At 36.9% G+C, this 14,234-nt stretch overlaps 2 protein-coding genes across 4 annotated transcripts; both read right to left on the reverse strand.

The window, feature by feature from the left end:
• Positions 1 to 3,041: 3,041 nt before the first annotated feature.
• Positions 3,042 to 5,511, reverse strand: LOC144565387 (ARM repeat superfamily protein). Of its 3 annotated transcripts, none has more exons than XM_078315125.1 (2): positions 3,562 to 5,511; positions 3,042 to 3,436 (listed from the first exon to the last, which is right to left on the reverse strand). In XM_078315125.1, exon 1 carries the CDS (start codon positions 5,306 to 5,308, stop codon positions 3,581 to 3,583), a length of 1,728 nt encoding a protein of 575 aa, XP_078171251.1. In that variant the 5' UTR covers positions 5,309 to 5,511; the 3' UTR covers positions 3,042 to 3,436; positions 3,562 to 3,580. The 3 variants fall into 3 exon arrangements, with proteins under 3 accessions (XP_078171251.1, XP_078171250.1, XP_078171252.1); XM_078315124.1 differs by having other exon boundaries at positions 3,042 to 3,470; XM_078315126.1 differs by having other exon boundaries at positions 3,042 to 3,459; positions 3,550 to 5,511.
• Positions 5,512 to 11,007: 5,496 nt separating this feature from the next.
• On the reverse strand, positions 11,008 to 13,802 carry LOC144565377 (inositol diphosphatase DSP1-like). The gene is made up of 5 exons (XM_078315114.1): positions 13,349 to 13,802; positions 13,144 to 13,237; positions 12,122 to 12,179; positions 11,978 to 12,021; positions 11,008 to 11,418 (listed from the first exon to the last, which is right to left on the reverse strand). Exons 1-5 carry the CDS (start codon positions 13,693 to 13,695, stop codon positions 11,233 to 11,235), a joined length of 729 nt encoding a protein of 242 aa, XP_078171240.1. The 5' UTR covers positions 13,696 to 13,802; the 3' UTR covers positions 11,008 to 11,232.
• Positions 13,803 to 14,234: the final 432 nt, after the last annotated feature.

The raw sequence follows: 14,234 nt of genomic DNA on the forward strand, positions 1-14,234 counted from the left end.
ATTTTATATTAAAAATATTATTCAAATTCTAAAATAAGATCGCAGAGGAGTACTTCATTATTAAGATAAAATGTGTATAGTATTTGAGTTTATTTGAAATTTAATTAGCCATGTAGCATAAAATTATTGAAGTTCTATTGTTAAACAGATTTAGATTCTCTCATGGAGTGAAAATTACACATGCTTTATTATGGTGGCAAATCTCAGTGCCTCACAAAATTCAAGTATTCATGTGGCTCATGACTAAAAACAAAATCTCGACTAAAATGAATCTTAGATAAAGAGGGTGGAAAGGTCCACTTCAGTGTCAGTTTTGTCAACAGTTATAATCTACTAACCATTTATTTTTACTGTGCCCTTTTACTCAACAAATGTGGTTTGGATGGATTTAAGTCAACAATTTTATAAAAACTGGCATACTATTACAGACATAGTCAATTTTGCTTATACTTTACCGAAACATTTACAAATAACATTCTTGTTAGTTTTTAGTGCACTCAATTGGACCATCTGGAAATTAAGGAATGAACTTTGCTTTCAAAAACATTCAAATAAGACATTTAGATCCATTATCCTAATGATTGTTCCTCTCACTAACTATTGGACAGCTCTGGTGAAACGTCAAGCAAAGGAGCTGATTCCACTTTGGCTGCCAGAGACTATTGAGGAGATTCCGCTCCGCATCTGGAACCCAGAAGACACACAAATGGTTTTGTACCAGCTACCAGAGGAGGAAACTACACCGTCTGCGGGGATTTGATACTTGCATTTACTTATCTAGCTTAGTATTTAGATTAGTCTAGTCTGTTATGCATATTTTGTGTTGAATGGTATGTGATATATTTTGGTAGTCAAGCAAGTCAATGACTCTCTAGGAATTAGGAGTAACAGACAGTAGTACTTGGTTTTTGCTTTTATCTCTACGACTTTTGGTTCTGTACTGGTTCGGGTTTCTTTAATGAAACGGGCATTAACATTTTATCAAAAAAAAAAATATTCTCTCATGACAGACTATCTTTTTAAGTCAATTAAAATTTGACACACGTGCTATTTAAGAAACGAATGACACATTTACAATTTTAATTTTCCAATTTGAAAAATTATTTCAAAATATTAAATGAATGTACTAAAAATTTAATTAATGCCAGGACTACCCGGTAAATAGATTGATCAATCAATCAGTTAACCAAAATGAGAGAATAGTGGAAAGTGAAAAGATGATTGTTTTTATATCTGGAGCTGCCGTAATATCTCGCCCAACTAGGGGTGGCAAAAAAAATCGTAGTTCGTGACTCGATTATGATTCGCACCTAACTCGCTGATTATTGAATCGAGTTGTTAACGAGTTAGTTCGCCACTAACTCGATTCAGAATTAACAAGTTCAAGTTGGGGCCTAACTTGCTTACCAGCTCGCGAGCTAGCTCGGCTAGAAATTAATTTATGAATTTGTATGCATTTTATACTGTTTAGCTCGGTTTAGTTCTATCCGGAAAGTTTGTAGAATTTAGTTTCTTCTTAAAACAAGATCCAACCAGACCTAACGAGCCAGCTCGTCAACTCGCGAGTTAGCTCGGGCTAGCTTGTCACGAGTTCAAGCTGAGGTTTTAGCTCAGATGTCCTAGGTCCAGCTCATTCGGTTGTAGCTCGGTTCAGAATTAACAAGCTGAGTTAGAGCCTAGCTTGGATCGAGCCAGATCGTTGACACCCCTACGCCCAACTCAGCAAATTCTTCAGTGTCCACAGGTTAATTAACCAGTTGAGAGAGACCTGAACCCGTTTTTCTGAGCCGGATTCGGGCCGAAAGCAAGAGAGAAGATAGAAGCTCGAAACAAGCATGGGTCTAATTCCATGGTTGTCTCGTGCCTCGTCGACCCCGCTTAGGCCCAAAGTTATTGTTTGTATTTAACCTAGCTAGATTCTGAAATCCATAGATGGGTCCCTTGGTTCCCAAAATCCCAGTTGCGAGCCACCTGTAGATAAAAAGGGATCGTAAAGACGATTTTGACAGTTGCAAATGTTGGGCGCCAACCACCGGTCACATGAATAATCACATTAGCTATGACAACTTTAATAAAACTAATCAACCTTTATCAATAAAAAAGAAAATGCTATTGTTTTCGTCGGTTAGACAAAATTAAGAAGTCTCAAACATATCCAAGCCGTTAACTTTTAGATCAATGGACCAAATCTGATTTGATTCTTGACTACAGAAAATCAGAAATAAAATATGTGGGGATCGGTATATAGAGGCAGATATCGATCAGATACAGTTGGAGAGGACCGCTTCATAATAGAGCATTTCAGCAGCAGTAGTAAAATTATTTATAATATCAGACGAATAACACACCAAATATCACTGACATGAATGTAGCAGATCAATTTTCCCAGCTTATGATGAAATACAGTCCTACCTGGCCCAGAGAAATAATTATCACTGGCAGGACTATGAGCAAAGTTGGTATAAATTATTAGCATAAGAAAAGCACCTATACGGACCCATAAAACTTAACCTCAGTAACTTTCACAGTTTACTGTGCAGTCGCTGACAAATGAGCCACCGAAACTAACAAGCATCAAATCAGACTTCCTTCAATGAAGCATTATGGGATCGCATGCTAATTTTAATTACCCAGGTAAGACAGAATCAGAGCTGCCTTTTCGTCTGAAATCCTTTGATGAGAAAGCTAACGCTACCATAAAATATGCTAAAAAAATAACAAGATTTAAAAAAAGATATACTGGTATACCGGACGAGAAGTTTATATCAAGTAAGACTGTATTTAGTGAGGTTAATTTATATCCTCAGAAAAAAAAAAAAAAAAACTTTTTAACAGCCTACACTGCTGAACAGCTGAAGCGCCAGCACAGTAAAAGGTACTTGGATCAACAAAAAAATAATTATACTCACAATTCGGCTATCAGGCTATATGCCTATTTTGGCAGCCATTGATCGTGAGGATAAATTAGAGTACCGAGACCATGAAAAAGCAAGTCACAGACTTACAATCTGTCAAAATCAGCAAGTAAATACAATTCAATCTTTTGACCAAACATAAATAGCGACCTCACAAGCAAAATAGTGGACAAGGCTCACATGAGCTCCGCCATGACTACGCCCCGCAACTACATGTGCATGGGGACATAGACTGTTTTCTTTTTAATACAAATAATAATTAATAAACTGAACAACGATCCAAAACACTGAATCAAATATTTGCTTCCCAAGCTAGCCCAAACAAACACTCTGAAATAAGACAGAAAAAAAAAAATTAACATTATACAAGGATACTTCCTAAAACTCCGCATCCATGCTTCTCTTTTGTCACGGTACCTAACTCATACCGTCTTTATCCTGTACTGGTAGTAGAGACTCTCCTTTTGTTGCTTCTTGCCACTTGAATCTAAATTATCCTTTGTTTACGAACAATTTTTCTCCTGGCATAATAATTACCATCAAACTTGATGTAATCTACAAACACAAATTTTTAAAAGGTTACTTTATATTCTTCATTTATGAAATTAAAAGCAAAACCTTTTAGACATGATACAGAAATTTTTACCCTTCGGTAGAAATTGAGATCAGTTCCGGCCAAGCAAGAACAAGTTTTTAAGCCGGCTACCAGAAAGTCTCTGCAAAGCCTTCTTAGCACCGGCCACCTCTGACTCTGCCAGCTGTTGTAAAAACTGGCTAGCTCCAGTCTCCATCAGTCTCTTTCTAGCCCCATTGCCTCCAATGCTAGTTAGAGCAAGCACCACTGCCACCACAGGCCGTTTTGATATTTGATCATTGCATGGGTCAAGCATCTTAACAAGTCTGGTTAAACTCTTCTCATCCTTAACAAGTTCCTTACGATTTGACTTGACATCTAGAAGCGAGACGAGAGCCTGTGAAGCTGTTTCTTGCATAACCACCGGCTTGGAAACCTCCAGCATCTTCACAAGAGGCGACATGCAAGGAACCATTGACTTTTTAATGTCATCACTAGGAGAGAGAACCGCAACTAGTGAAGTCGCTATTTGTTGGCAAGAGAAGTTATTAATACCACCACGGGAGATGAACTCTGTCAGGCGTGAAAAGAACAGAGGAGAGGAGGAGAGGGACTTGGCTGCAGAAGGGAGGACCGAGAGGGCATGGATTGCACGCAAGGCATTCTCTTGGAGCTCTTGATCAGAGGCCGAATAGAGCAACTGGAGCAGACGTGACAATCCAGATTCATGAATAATGGCAACACACATTTCATCACCTCCAGACGAAGCAAGGGACCAGAGGCAGAGAGCAGAACATTTCTGAGCATCCATGCTATCAGATGTTAAAAGACGAATAAGAACAGGAATACCTCCTTCCTCAAAAATGGCAATGCGAACATCTTCTAAAGAAGCTACATTTTTCAAGGAAGAAACAACGAGGGATTGGAGGGAGCTGGGAGATCCGGATCCAGACCGACATGCATTTATGAGCACAGTTATGCCACCATAAGCAGATATCGCCCATGCACGTGATGGATCGACAGTGATGGCCTCGACAGCAGAAGCAGCACGGTGACGTGCAGTGACAGAACCGGACTCAATAAGGCGTAGGAGAGGCCCGAGGCCACCTTCATTGAAAACTGCATGGCAGGAGGAGGCTGAGGAAGTGGTAAGGAGGGAAACCACCGAGGCAGCACGGTCAATTAAGTGGGAATGGGTGGAAAGGTCAAGGAGGCGAAGAAGCACTGTGACGTCCCCTTCTGCAGTGACAACTGGAGAAAGTTTGGCCGGATCGGACTGGAGAATATCAAGGAGGGAGTCTAGCGCCTTCAATTTGATGTCAAGGTTGCCGATCTGGAGGCGCGCAAAGGCGTCACGGATGAAGAGCGCAACGTCGGCTTTGGAGGCGGTGGGGCCTGGGACAGGCAGCACAATGGCGTGAGGTGAGTCTTGCTGGTGGGAAAGTAGGCCGGATTTGAGAAGTAAGGAGAGGTCTTGGAGGTGGAGAGTGAGGGAAGAGGTAGCAATGTCAAGATCGCTTTGTAACAAAAGGCGGCCAGAGGGGAGGGAAGGGTCTAGGCAGCGAGAGGAGAGAGTGTGAAGTTTTTGAAGAGTGGAGTGAAGGGAAAAGACAAGGTCTATGAAAAGAGGGTTGGAGAGAGAGTTTCGTGCGAGAGAAGCTTCGGAGAGGCTGGTTTGGAGAAGGACGAGCTTAGAATGGAGGAGGCGCCAGCGGCTGACGAGGGCCTTGACGGAGGTGGCGGCGGCGAGGAGAAGAGGGAGGAGGTGTACGAGAATTACGTCTAGGGTTTCGCCTGAGGAGGAAGATTGGGGAGTCATTGAGTGGAGAGTGGGTTGGCGGGCAGGAAAGGGTGGAGGGAGCACATGGAGGGAAGGAGAGAGGGAGGACAAAAGGGGGAAAAGTGATAAAGGATGGATGTGAGGGATCAGTGGTAATGGACGGAGAGGATCGCTTACGATGAAAGAAATGCTCTGGGGTAAAAAAGACTCTACGAGTGGGACTACGGTTTCTGACACTGGCCGGGGCATACTTCGGGTCGGACAAGGTTTTGTTTTGTTCTCCAGTTTTGTACTAAACAGGATTAGATGTGATGGTTCATGGATGGTGGTTCATAGCTCCCTTGACTAGTGCAGTTAATACTGGGAGTCAAAACGATCATAGATGGACGATTTAGACTGGAGAGGAACTGTCACTGTCCGGAAGAAATAACATGTGCTACAGTGCTAGTGCTACGATAGTACACAGAACGGTTGGTGATTACATGGACCAGCGGCGGCTGGCTTGTAAATGCGTACATTGAATTAGGAAGTGGATGTGTCTGCCTGAATGTTTCCGCTACGGTAGTATTTAAGTCTACATCTATTAATGAATTTTTCTGAGTGAGTCTATGGTACTATGCATATTACGATTTGTTACCGTGCTACGGCTCTATATTCAAGTTTTCAAATTCTAACGGTCGATCCGAACCGTTCATCTTGTTCTCCATATCAATATGTGTTTGGAGACCAAATTTTACATTTTTTGAAATTTTTTTACTATTTTTTTAGATTTATTGAAAATCACTGTTTTTGGATGGTCCAGAATTTTCAGATCAAGTGATTTTCTAAATATCTAAAAAAATAGTAAAAAATTTTCAAAAAATGTAAAATTTGGTCTCCAAACACATATTAATATGGAGAACAAGATGAACGGTTCGGATCGACCGTTAGGATTTGAAAACTCGAATATAGAGCCGTAGCACAGTAACAACCCGTGATATGCATAGTACCATAGACTCACTCAATTTTTCTAGTTTGCAGTTCGGACAGTGTATCTTTTTCATTGATGGGTTTCGAGTTGACTGTAAACACAAACCACGATATGAGATGCAGTAATCGTTACCACATCACTGTGCTATATTTCACTCTATTGTAAAATAGAGAAAAAGGGAGGGGGTTTAGTTGTGATTTGTGAAACTTTTTCTCTATTTTACTTTTTTCTACTCTCATCATCATTATGTTATATCTCACACTTCTCCGGTCATATTCTATCCACATTCTACTCAATTTTACTTCTTCCATCCAATTCTAACCTAATCGAAAATGCACTTCTTATATAATAAGTCATCGGACTTGGCTACGGTGCTATGGGTAGCTAAGAGGCCTCCCGTGCTACGGCTCAATATTCGACTTTTCAAAATCCTAACGGTCGATCCAAACCGTTCATCTTGTTCTCCATATTAATATGTGCTTGGAGACCAAATTTTACATTTTTTAGAAATTTTTTACTATTTTTTTAGATTTATTGAAAATCGCTGTTCTTCAGACAAATCTGGACCATAAAAAACAGCGATATTCAATAAATCTAAAAAAATAGTAAAAAATTTCCAAAAAATGTAAAATTTGGTCTCCAAGCACATATTAATATGGAGAACAAGATGAACGGTTCGGATTGACCGTTAGGATTTTGAAAAGTCGAATATTGAGCCGTAGCACGGGAGGCCTCTTAGCTACCCATAGCATATTAGCCAAATCCTAAGTCATCAGTGGAGCTCTAAATAAGACATGTTTGAGGGAGATGGTCTTGGCTCTAGCATGATTCGATTATTTTTTAGGGTTGGCGGCAAAGTGTCGCCAACAAGTGTTTTGATTAATAAAAAAAAAGTTATTTACAAATGCCATAATGGTCGAAAAAAATGAAAATACAATAACGCCTAGCTAGCCAAAATTGCCGCTAAGAAGGCACAACAAATCCCTTCATGATCTAAAATTCCCCTCCTAATCCTATCCGCTTTGAAGCCGAACAAGTATACCGAGCACTGTATCACTAATTAATATATATATTGGTTTCCGGCTTGATTCGATTCTTTTTTTTGAAAGAGAAACATGAGAGTCAAGCTCTCAAATTCCATATATGATCATACCAGTGGTATGATAAAAAAATCTTATACAAATTATTTACAAACCACGACAAGGAAAATAAAAGTAAAGGAAGATCAGTATGAAAATAAAGAAATCAAAGAAAAGAAAATAAAATGAAAAAACTATTGTAATTGCCACAATATCGATTTACTCCTCAGGAAACCAATTTCTAACCTCTTCTAAGCAAATCAAGTTCGAGTTGAAATTTAATCTAGTTATCGAGTTTAGACTAATTTGAGCTTTGTCTGAGCTCAATTATTACATGTTTTGGTACTTAATTTCATATTATTTAAAAATTAAAATATAAAAAAAATTCTGAACGAAAATTATTTAATTACTAATAATTTTATTGATTTTATAAATAAAAATACATAAAACTTTAATCGCTACATCCATCAATGCCAACAATATAATTGCATACCGAATTATTTCGAATCAAGCTCAAATGAGCAATTCTAATTTATTTTGAACTCAAGCTAACCAGAAATCGAGTTCAAACATTATTTGAACTGAACATGAGCGAGCCACCGAGCTATGAGCTAAAGTTGGGTTTGTCAGCTCTAGTCCCTCGTACATTTTGCTCCAAAGAGAGGTTACAATTTTTTTTTATTGATGATATAAAGCCAAGAAATAATAAAAAAAAAAATACATAAAACTGCAAACCTTTTCTGTGAAAAGGTCATCCAAGTTCCAACCTCATTTTTAATTTGACGATATTGTTTGTGAACCCGCCGTACAGGTACAAAACGATGTGTTTTTAGATGATACCTGTGAACTAAAAATGAGAGGTTAGTAACTAAAAAAGTTACAAATGCATTAAAAGAAATGGTACGAGAAAATAATGGGAAGAAAAAAGTATGGGGTGGGGAGCGACCAGAATCTGCCTGGAGGTATTTCAGTTCTATGCTTCTACCATCCATTCATTTTAAATCGCAATGAAATATACAACTTCAACAGTGTTATCAGATTCAATCTGTACAGAACAATCGGACCGAAAAATTTCATCCGGAGGCAAAACATATATATGTCAAATAAAGTGAACGACAATCGCCCATTTTGCAATAATACATACTTTGATTAATTAGAGATGGGGGGAGCGAATTTTTTTAACAGTAAAACCTACAATTTGATTTGAAGGTGTTCGCTAAAATCTACGTGACGTTCTTCTCCGAACAGTACTTGTTTCCTTCCATTTCTCTTCGCTCCCTCTCCGATATAGATAAGCTCGTCTGATCAGTCCTGATTTTACAGACTCTCATCTCCGCATAGTAATTTGTTGTTTCCTCTCTTCGTGTCTCTCTCTAATCTAAGGAGAAGAGAGAGCATAGCAAAAATGTATGCAGCCTCTAATACTCTAATTTAATTATATAGACTAAAATTCACAAACAAACAAACGAAAGTAAGGTTAGGGGAGGGATGATTGAATTGGCCGAATAAGTTTATTTGTTTTAGTAACTAAAATATTGAAGGAGAGTTAAAGAAAGAGCAGGGGAGAGAGAAAATTAAACACCATTTTCTTTCTATCTGTTATGTATGCCTCTCATTTCACCATATATTTTCATCAGACTTGATTTAGCAGAATGTTATGAATAGTAGGCCATGTTTGGCAGGCCATATTAAGGAGGAAGAATTAGTATTTTAGTATATGGTATTTTAGGATATGTCATTTATAGTATCTCTTTTTAGAGATTTATGTTGCTATAAATTATATCATTTGTACTCTATGTAAGAATGAAGTTCAAGGAATACAATTAAGTTTTCTCATAATATTGTTTCTCTTATTTCTTGTCTCTCCTTCGTCGAAACCCTAACACTATCTTTACCCAATCCCGATTTAAAATATAGTTCTTCTTATTACCCTTTTTTCTTTTCTAGATTGCAAAAAATTATTGTTTCGTGATTAACACGTCATGACTTTAGTCTCGTATCGTATCTAAGTTAATTTTTCATGTGTCATGATGTGTCGTGATTAAAATGTTAATAAGTTGTCACGGCATGCGAATGGTCACGCCGTGTCCAAACGTGTTATAACCAAGTGTGCCTCGCGTGATTTGCGTGATCATTTGATCATAATTTAAATTAGTTTATTCAAGATTTATCATTTGATCAATATCTAATGGTCATAATTATACGTGACTCGCGTGACCACGTGCCGTGCTGTGACTAAATCTTTCACGTGACGTGTCGTGTCAAAGTTTCAAAAAATGATCACCGCACGGAACACGCAAGTCACGGTACGTAATTGACACACATACCGTGTTGTTCTATGCCAAAATCGTACCGTGCCATTCCGTAACAGAACCGACTCCACCGTTCTATTTTTTTCACTCTATCCTCTTCCTCCCCCCTCTTTTTTTTTGAAGCACAATCTAAGACATTATGCCATCAGAGAATGAATAAATTATATGATAACAAAATTAAGAGAAATTTTATATATATCCTTCGAAAATCTCTAAAATACACATTTTCTGTTACGTATTGTCTTTTTTATTTATAAAAACTCATTTTAAATTTATAAAGTTTATGTTTTATTTTTTATTATAGCAATAAAAAATATGCAACATTTGTAAATGGTTCATTTACTCTAATTGAGATGCACACACAAACATATATCTAAATGTTGTTATGTATATATTATAAGTAGAGAAGGAAATTTGTCACGCTGAGATCAGTCACATGTGTCAATCACGTGACTGACTTACTTGTCGCGTGACATGCCCGCATTCAAAAAAAAATTACACGTCACGTGAACCAGACAAGTCACATCACGCCACGTCACGATATGAAATATATAGTATTCAGTTTTTTTTGATACGCATAGAGTATTCAACTTTTCTAGTTAATTGTCAATTTTTCTTTGGTACGCATAGAGTATCTGAGTTTCTTTTTTAGTATAGACTAAGTGATACTAGTACTCATGTATTACTGATTTTTTTTTGTTCTCTAGTTTAGTCTAATGAATATTTATAATTTGAATTTTTTAAATAATGTCAGATATCCAACTGCCTTTTCTAAAAAAAAAACACTTTACAATGTTATTTACTTATTTATAATTTTTATAATTTTTCATATTTTTTTGATATTTTTTTATGATTTTTCAATAATTTAAATTAAAATATAAAAAAAGTTTGACGTGACTAATTTACGTCACGTCACGTTTGATTACGAAGTGACCACACGTGACGTGACCATTCACTATTATTTTAGTCGTGTCACCTGAAAATAAAATTGATCACGTCACGGCATATTTTTCACATCACATCACGGTGTGTCACATATTTTCTTCTCTAATTATAAGCTTAAGAAATTAATTATTTGTCCTACAAACTAATCAATTAGTAGATCAAATATTTCTCTTACACATACTATGTAATTATAATTTTTTTAATAAGAGTAAATAGAATCTTTAAAATTTTAAAGAGGATATAAGTAGAAAAGACAATATTTTAGAGAAATTGTGAAATTTTAAATTCAGAAGGATAAATATAATATTAGTAATTTCAGAAGAAATACTTAATTTCGAGGTTCTTGAAAGATATACATGAAATGGTCCCCCAAAAAATTAAGTAATTTATTCATTATTTTGCTGTCGGTTAATAAGTATGTTTGGAGTCCTCAAAACTACTAGAAGGCCACTTTCTTATTATATGTATCCCAACTTTATGTACTACTATATGACGTGCCGATAAGAAAAAACAAACAAACAAACAAATGAAGTCACATCTACAACTGTCGATCTATATTATGGACTTTATCTCCTCTCCTTATCAGAACTCTAACATTCACAGGCAAAGAAGAAAAAGCAAGCAGGCTTGGAATAAAACTTAAGCCTTGAAGAGCTTTTACTTCTCCAGGCAGGTAAATGAAGTATTTAAGTGTTTCAAGGAGGAGACATCAAAGCGCTCAATAAACCTCTGGTCAGATATCCTGGCCTTAGCAGCAGCAAAACGTTGGTACTCATCAAAAATCGAAGTTAGGCACCATTTCTGCAATTTTCTTAGACAACCCACCACACAGCCGGTTCGATGCTGTATAAAAGAGACCCAAAGAAAAAGATTACACCTTTAGTAAAATTGCACAGATAAACATTTGACATACTGTAAAAATGTCACATAATTAAGACGCTGAAGTATTCTTTGTATGCCACCCGTTGTTTCCAAAGATTCAAAGTTGTCCTATATTGACATTTAAACCTTTGGATGGGCATGCAAGATGCTTCCAGTTTTGATTTTTCTTTCTAGTAATATGCAATAAGATAATTTTACAAGAGCGCCAAGACTTTTTTATTTTGCAAGCAAGCCAGATTGCAGCAGGCAACACAGCCTGATTCTTTTTGCAAACAGAATTGAAACCCAAATACCTCAATTAATCAAACAGAGCAAATGACCAATGCTGTTTTTTAAGCTCAGGAACAATTTGACAATAATAATATCTCTCAGGCAAAAAGGAACAGACCACCAGCTATTGCAATTTCTAATCGTAACGAGTAAGGACTCCATTGCAAAGCCTCAAATAGTTTTGGTGCCCCTAGCTAAATAATTAAGCGCATAAATAAGGGGCTGAAGGTAATTAAAAAAAATATATTACCTTTCCCCTCTTGCAATGAATGAGCACCGGATGGTTCCTAGTATCTGCAATGAAAGAAAATGTATATCATAGAAGTGGAACAACAACATAATTGATAAGTAAACAAACAAAATGGAGCACGGGTATTAAATTCTATATGCATACCAAGAACAACTTTGAGAGCTTCTCTTATAGTATCCTCTGGAATGTTAACAAATGGCTCCTATAAAGAAGTAAAATTAGGTAATCGATCAGTAACTTAGTAACTGGCTTATGGAAGAGTTAAATAAGATCAATTTATTTGGCATGCAATTCAGTACGGGTCTGTCCTAGAAGTCTAGAACTGCACAGAACAAATGCATGAATGAAACTATTAAATAAACAAGAAAAATAGTCTGATAAAATTGAAAAGAAAAAATGAAACAGGGATCCATCAGTATTTGTGAAAACCACTGGGAGGCTTTATAGTGCTAAGATCAGAGGTTTAAATACATTATTAATTTGCTACTAATCCTGGCTTCTAAAGTTAAATAAACAAAAATTCCAATATAAGCGTAGAACCAAAACGAAGCTGCAATTTTTTTCACATCACATACTGCTCGGTAGCCAGAAAATTAGGTTTAAATTAAGAATTTTCTACTTGCCAACACGCAACACAGCAAATGATGGTTATTATAGATTATGTACAAATTAAGAAGACTATAGTATGAGAAGCAACCTTCGGTTGAAGACTTGAAGCGATCATAAAAGAATCTGACAATGACGGTTTCACATTTATATATTTCAGGGAATTTTTTGAGATTTGAAGAATCACTTTCAAACAACTAGTCATTTTTTTTTTTATTTGAACTTGTTCCTTGTTCTGACACCTAGAGAATTTAGGCCTGAGTATTTGGTGATTTGTCATGTTATCCACTAGATCAAGTTGGATCAAGGAAAAAGTGGTGGTGGTGGCGGTGGAAAAAACTTTTGGGAGAAAAAGACACCAGAGATCAACCGAATCCAGTAGAAACAAATCCACATCATAATTAAACAAGCGGAGATAAGCAGTTCACCAAACAGCCCGGCAACGGCAAGTTAAGCTAAGCACGGAATTCAAGAAATATCTGTATGGTAGACTCGTATGGGGAGGATACACATTATTACTGGAATAATAAAAAAATTATCAGTATTTTTTTTTTTTTTACCTTGGAGCCATCGATCCCTAACTGAAAAAGCTTGATCCCATTAGTCCTCAGAAACTCCAAATTTTCCTCAGGGTATGGCTCTGGACAAAGACACCTGGTGAAGAAATAAGAAATGTATAATATCAAAATCAGAAACAAAATTTCTAAAAAAAACTCTACTCGAAATACTCGCTGACTTATCTTAAAAATTAGATCTTCCTCTTACAGTACAGAGCGGAGACCAAGCGATTGGAGAAAGGGAAAGTTGCTGGCTTCTGGAAATCCCGATCGAAACACGCCATGTTCTACCATCGCGAAATTGAGAGGTGGCACCAAAGGTTGATCCACACCTTCTCTGACGGCGCCGCCGCAGCCACCGGCGGCGAGGTGTGGAAGCGAGTAGGATGGAGGCATCGAATATGACTCTGAAATCACCTCCTTGTCTTCTTCGTCTACTTCTCGCTCTTGATTCCTTATACCTTGTGTCACTGAAGGGTAGGTCGAGGGAATATCCTCTCTTTGATTCGGTGCTGCGTCTCTCGCTGTCTTTCGCTGGGGTTCTGGGTCTCTCATTTTTTGAGAAGTATTTGGATTTTGGAGGGATGGATGGAAAGGAACAGTGGGAAGGAAAATGTACAGCACACTGATATATATAAAACTCAGTGGGTAGCGGGTCGGGTATCGCAGACATGGGTGGCGGATGGTACCCGTTTTCTGGGTACTCTGAATCCAAATCCTTTAGGAATTGATAAATTTTATGCACACGCGTATCGGTATGGTATTGTTCTGAGTGGTATGTTTGGATGTAACGAGAATAGCAGAAAGTGCTGTTCCGATCTATTTAAATATACTTAATTACTATTTGAAACAAAATCACTATTATCAAATAGTAGTTATTCTAGATATATGTATTGGACTTCCATTTTGAATTTTAAATTCAACGTGACAGAGTTTGTTTTAATTACTAATATTTTTACCAATGTATTTATTATTTATTTTGTAGATATGTATTATTAACAATTCAAGATTTGAAATATAAAAAAATAAAATTAGGAATGCGACTAAATTAGATGACTAAAGCCTCTCAGATAAAGTACAGATTATCTAATTTA

Source organism: Carex rostrata, chromosome 14 (assembly GCF_964058835.1).
Source record: "Carex rostrata chromosome 14, lpCarRost1.2, whole genome shotgun sequence".
NCBI lineage: Eukaryota > Viridiplantae > Streptophyta > Magnoliopsida > Poales > Cyperaceae > Carex > Carex rostrata.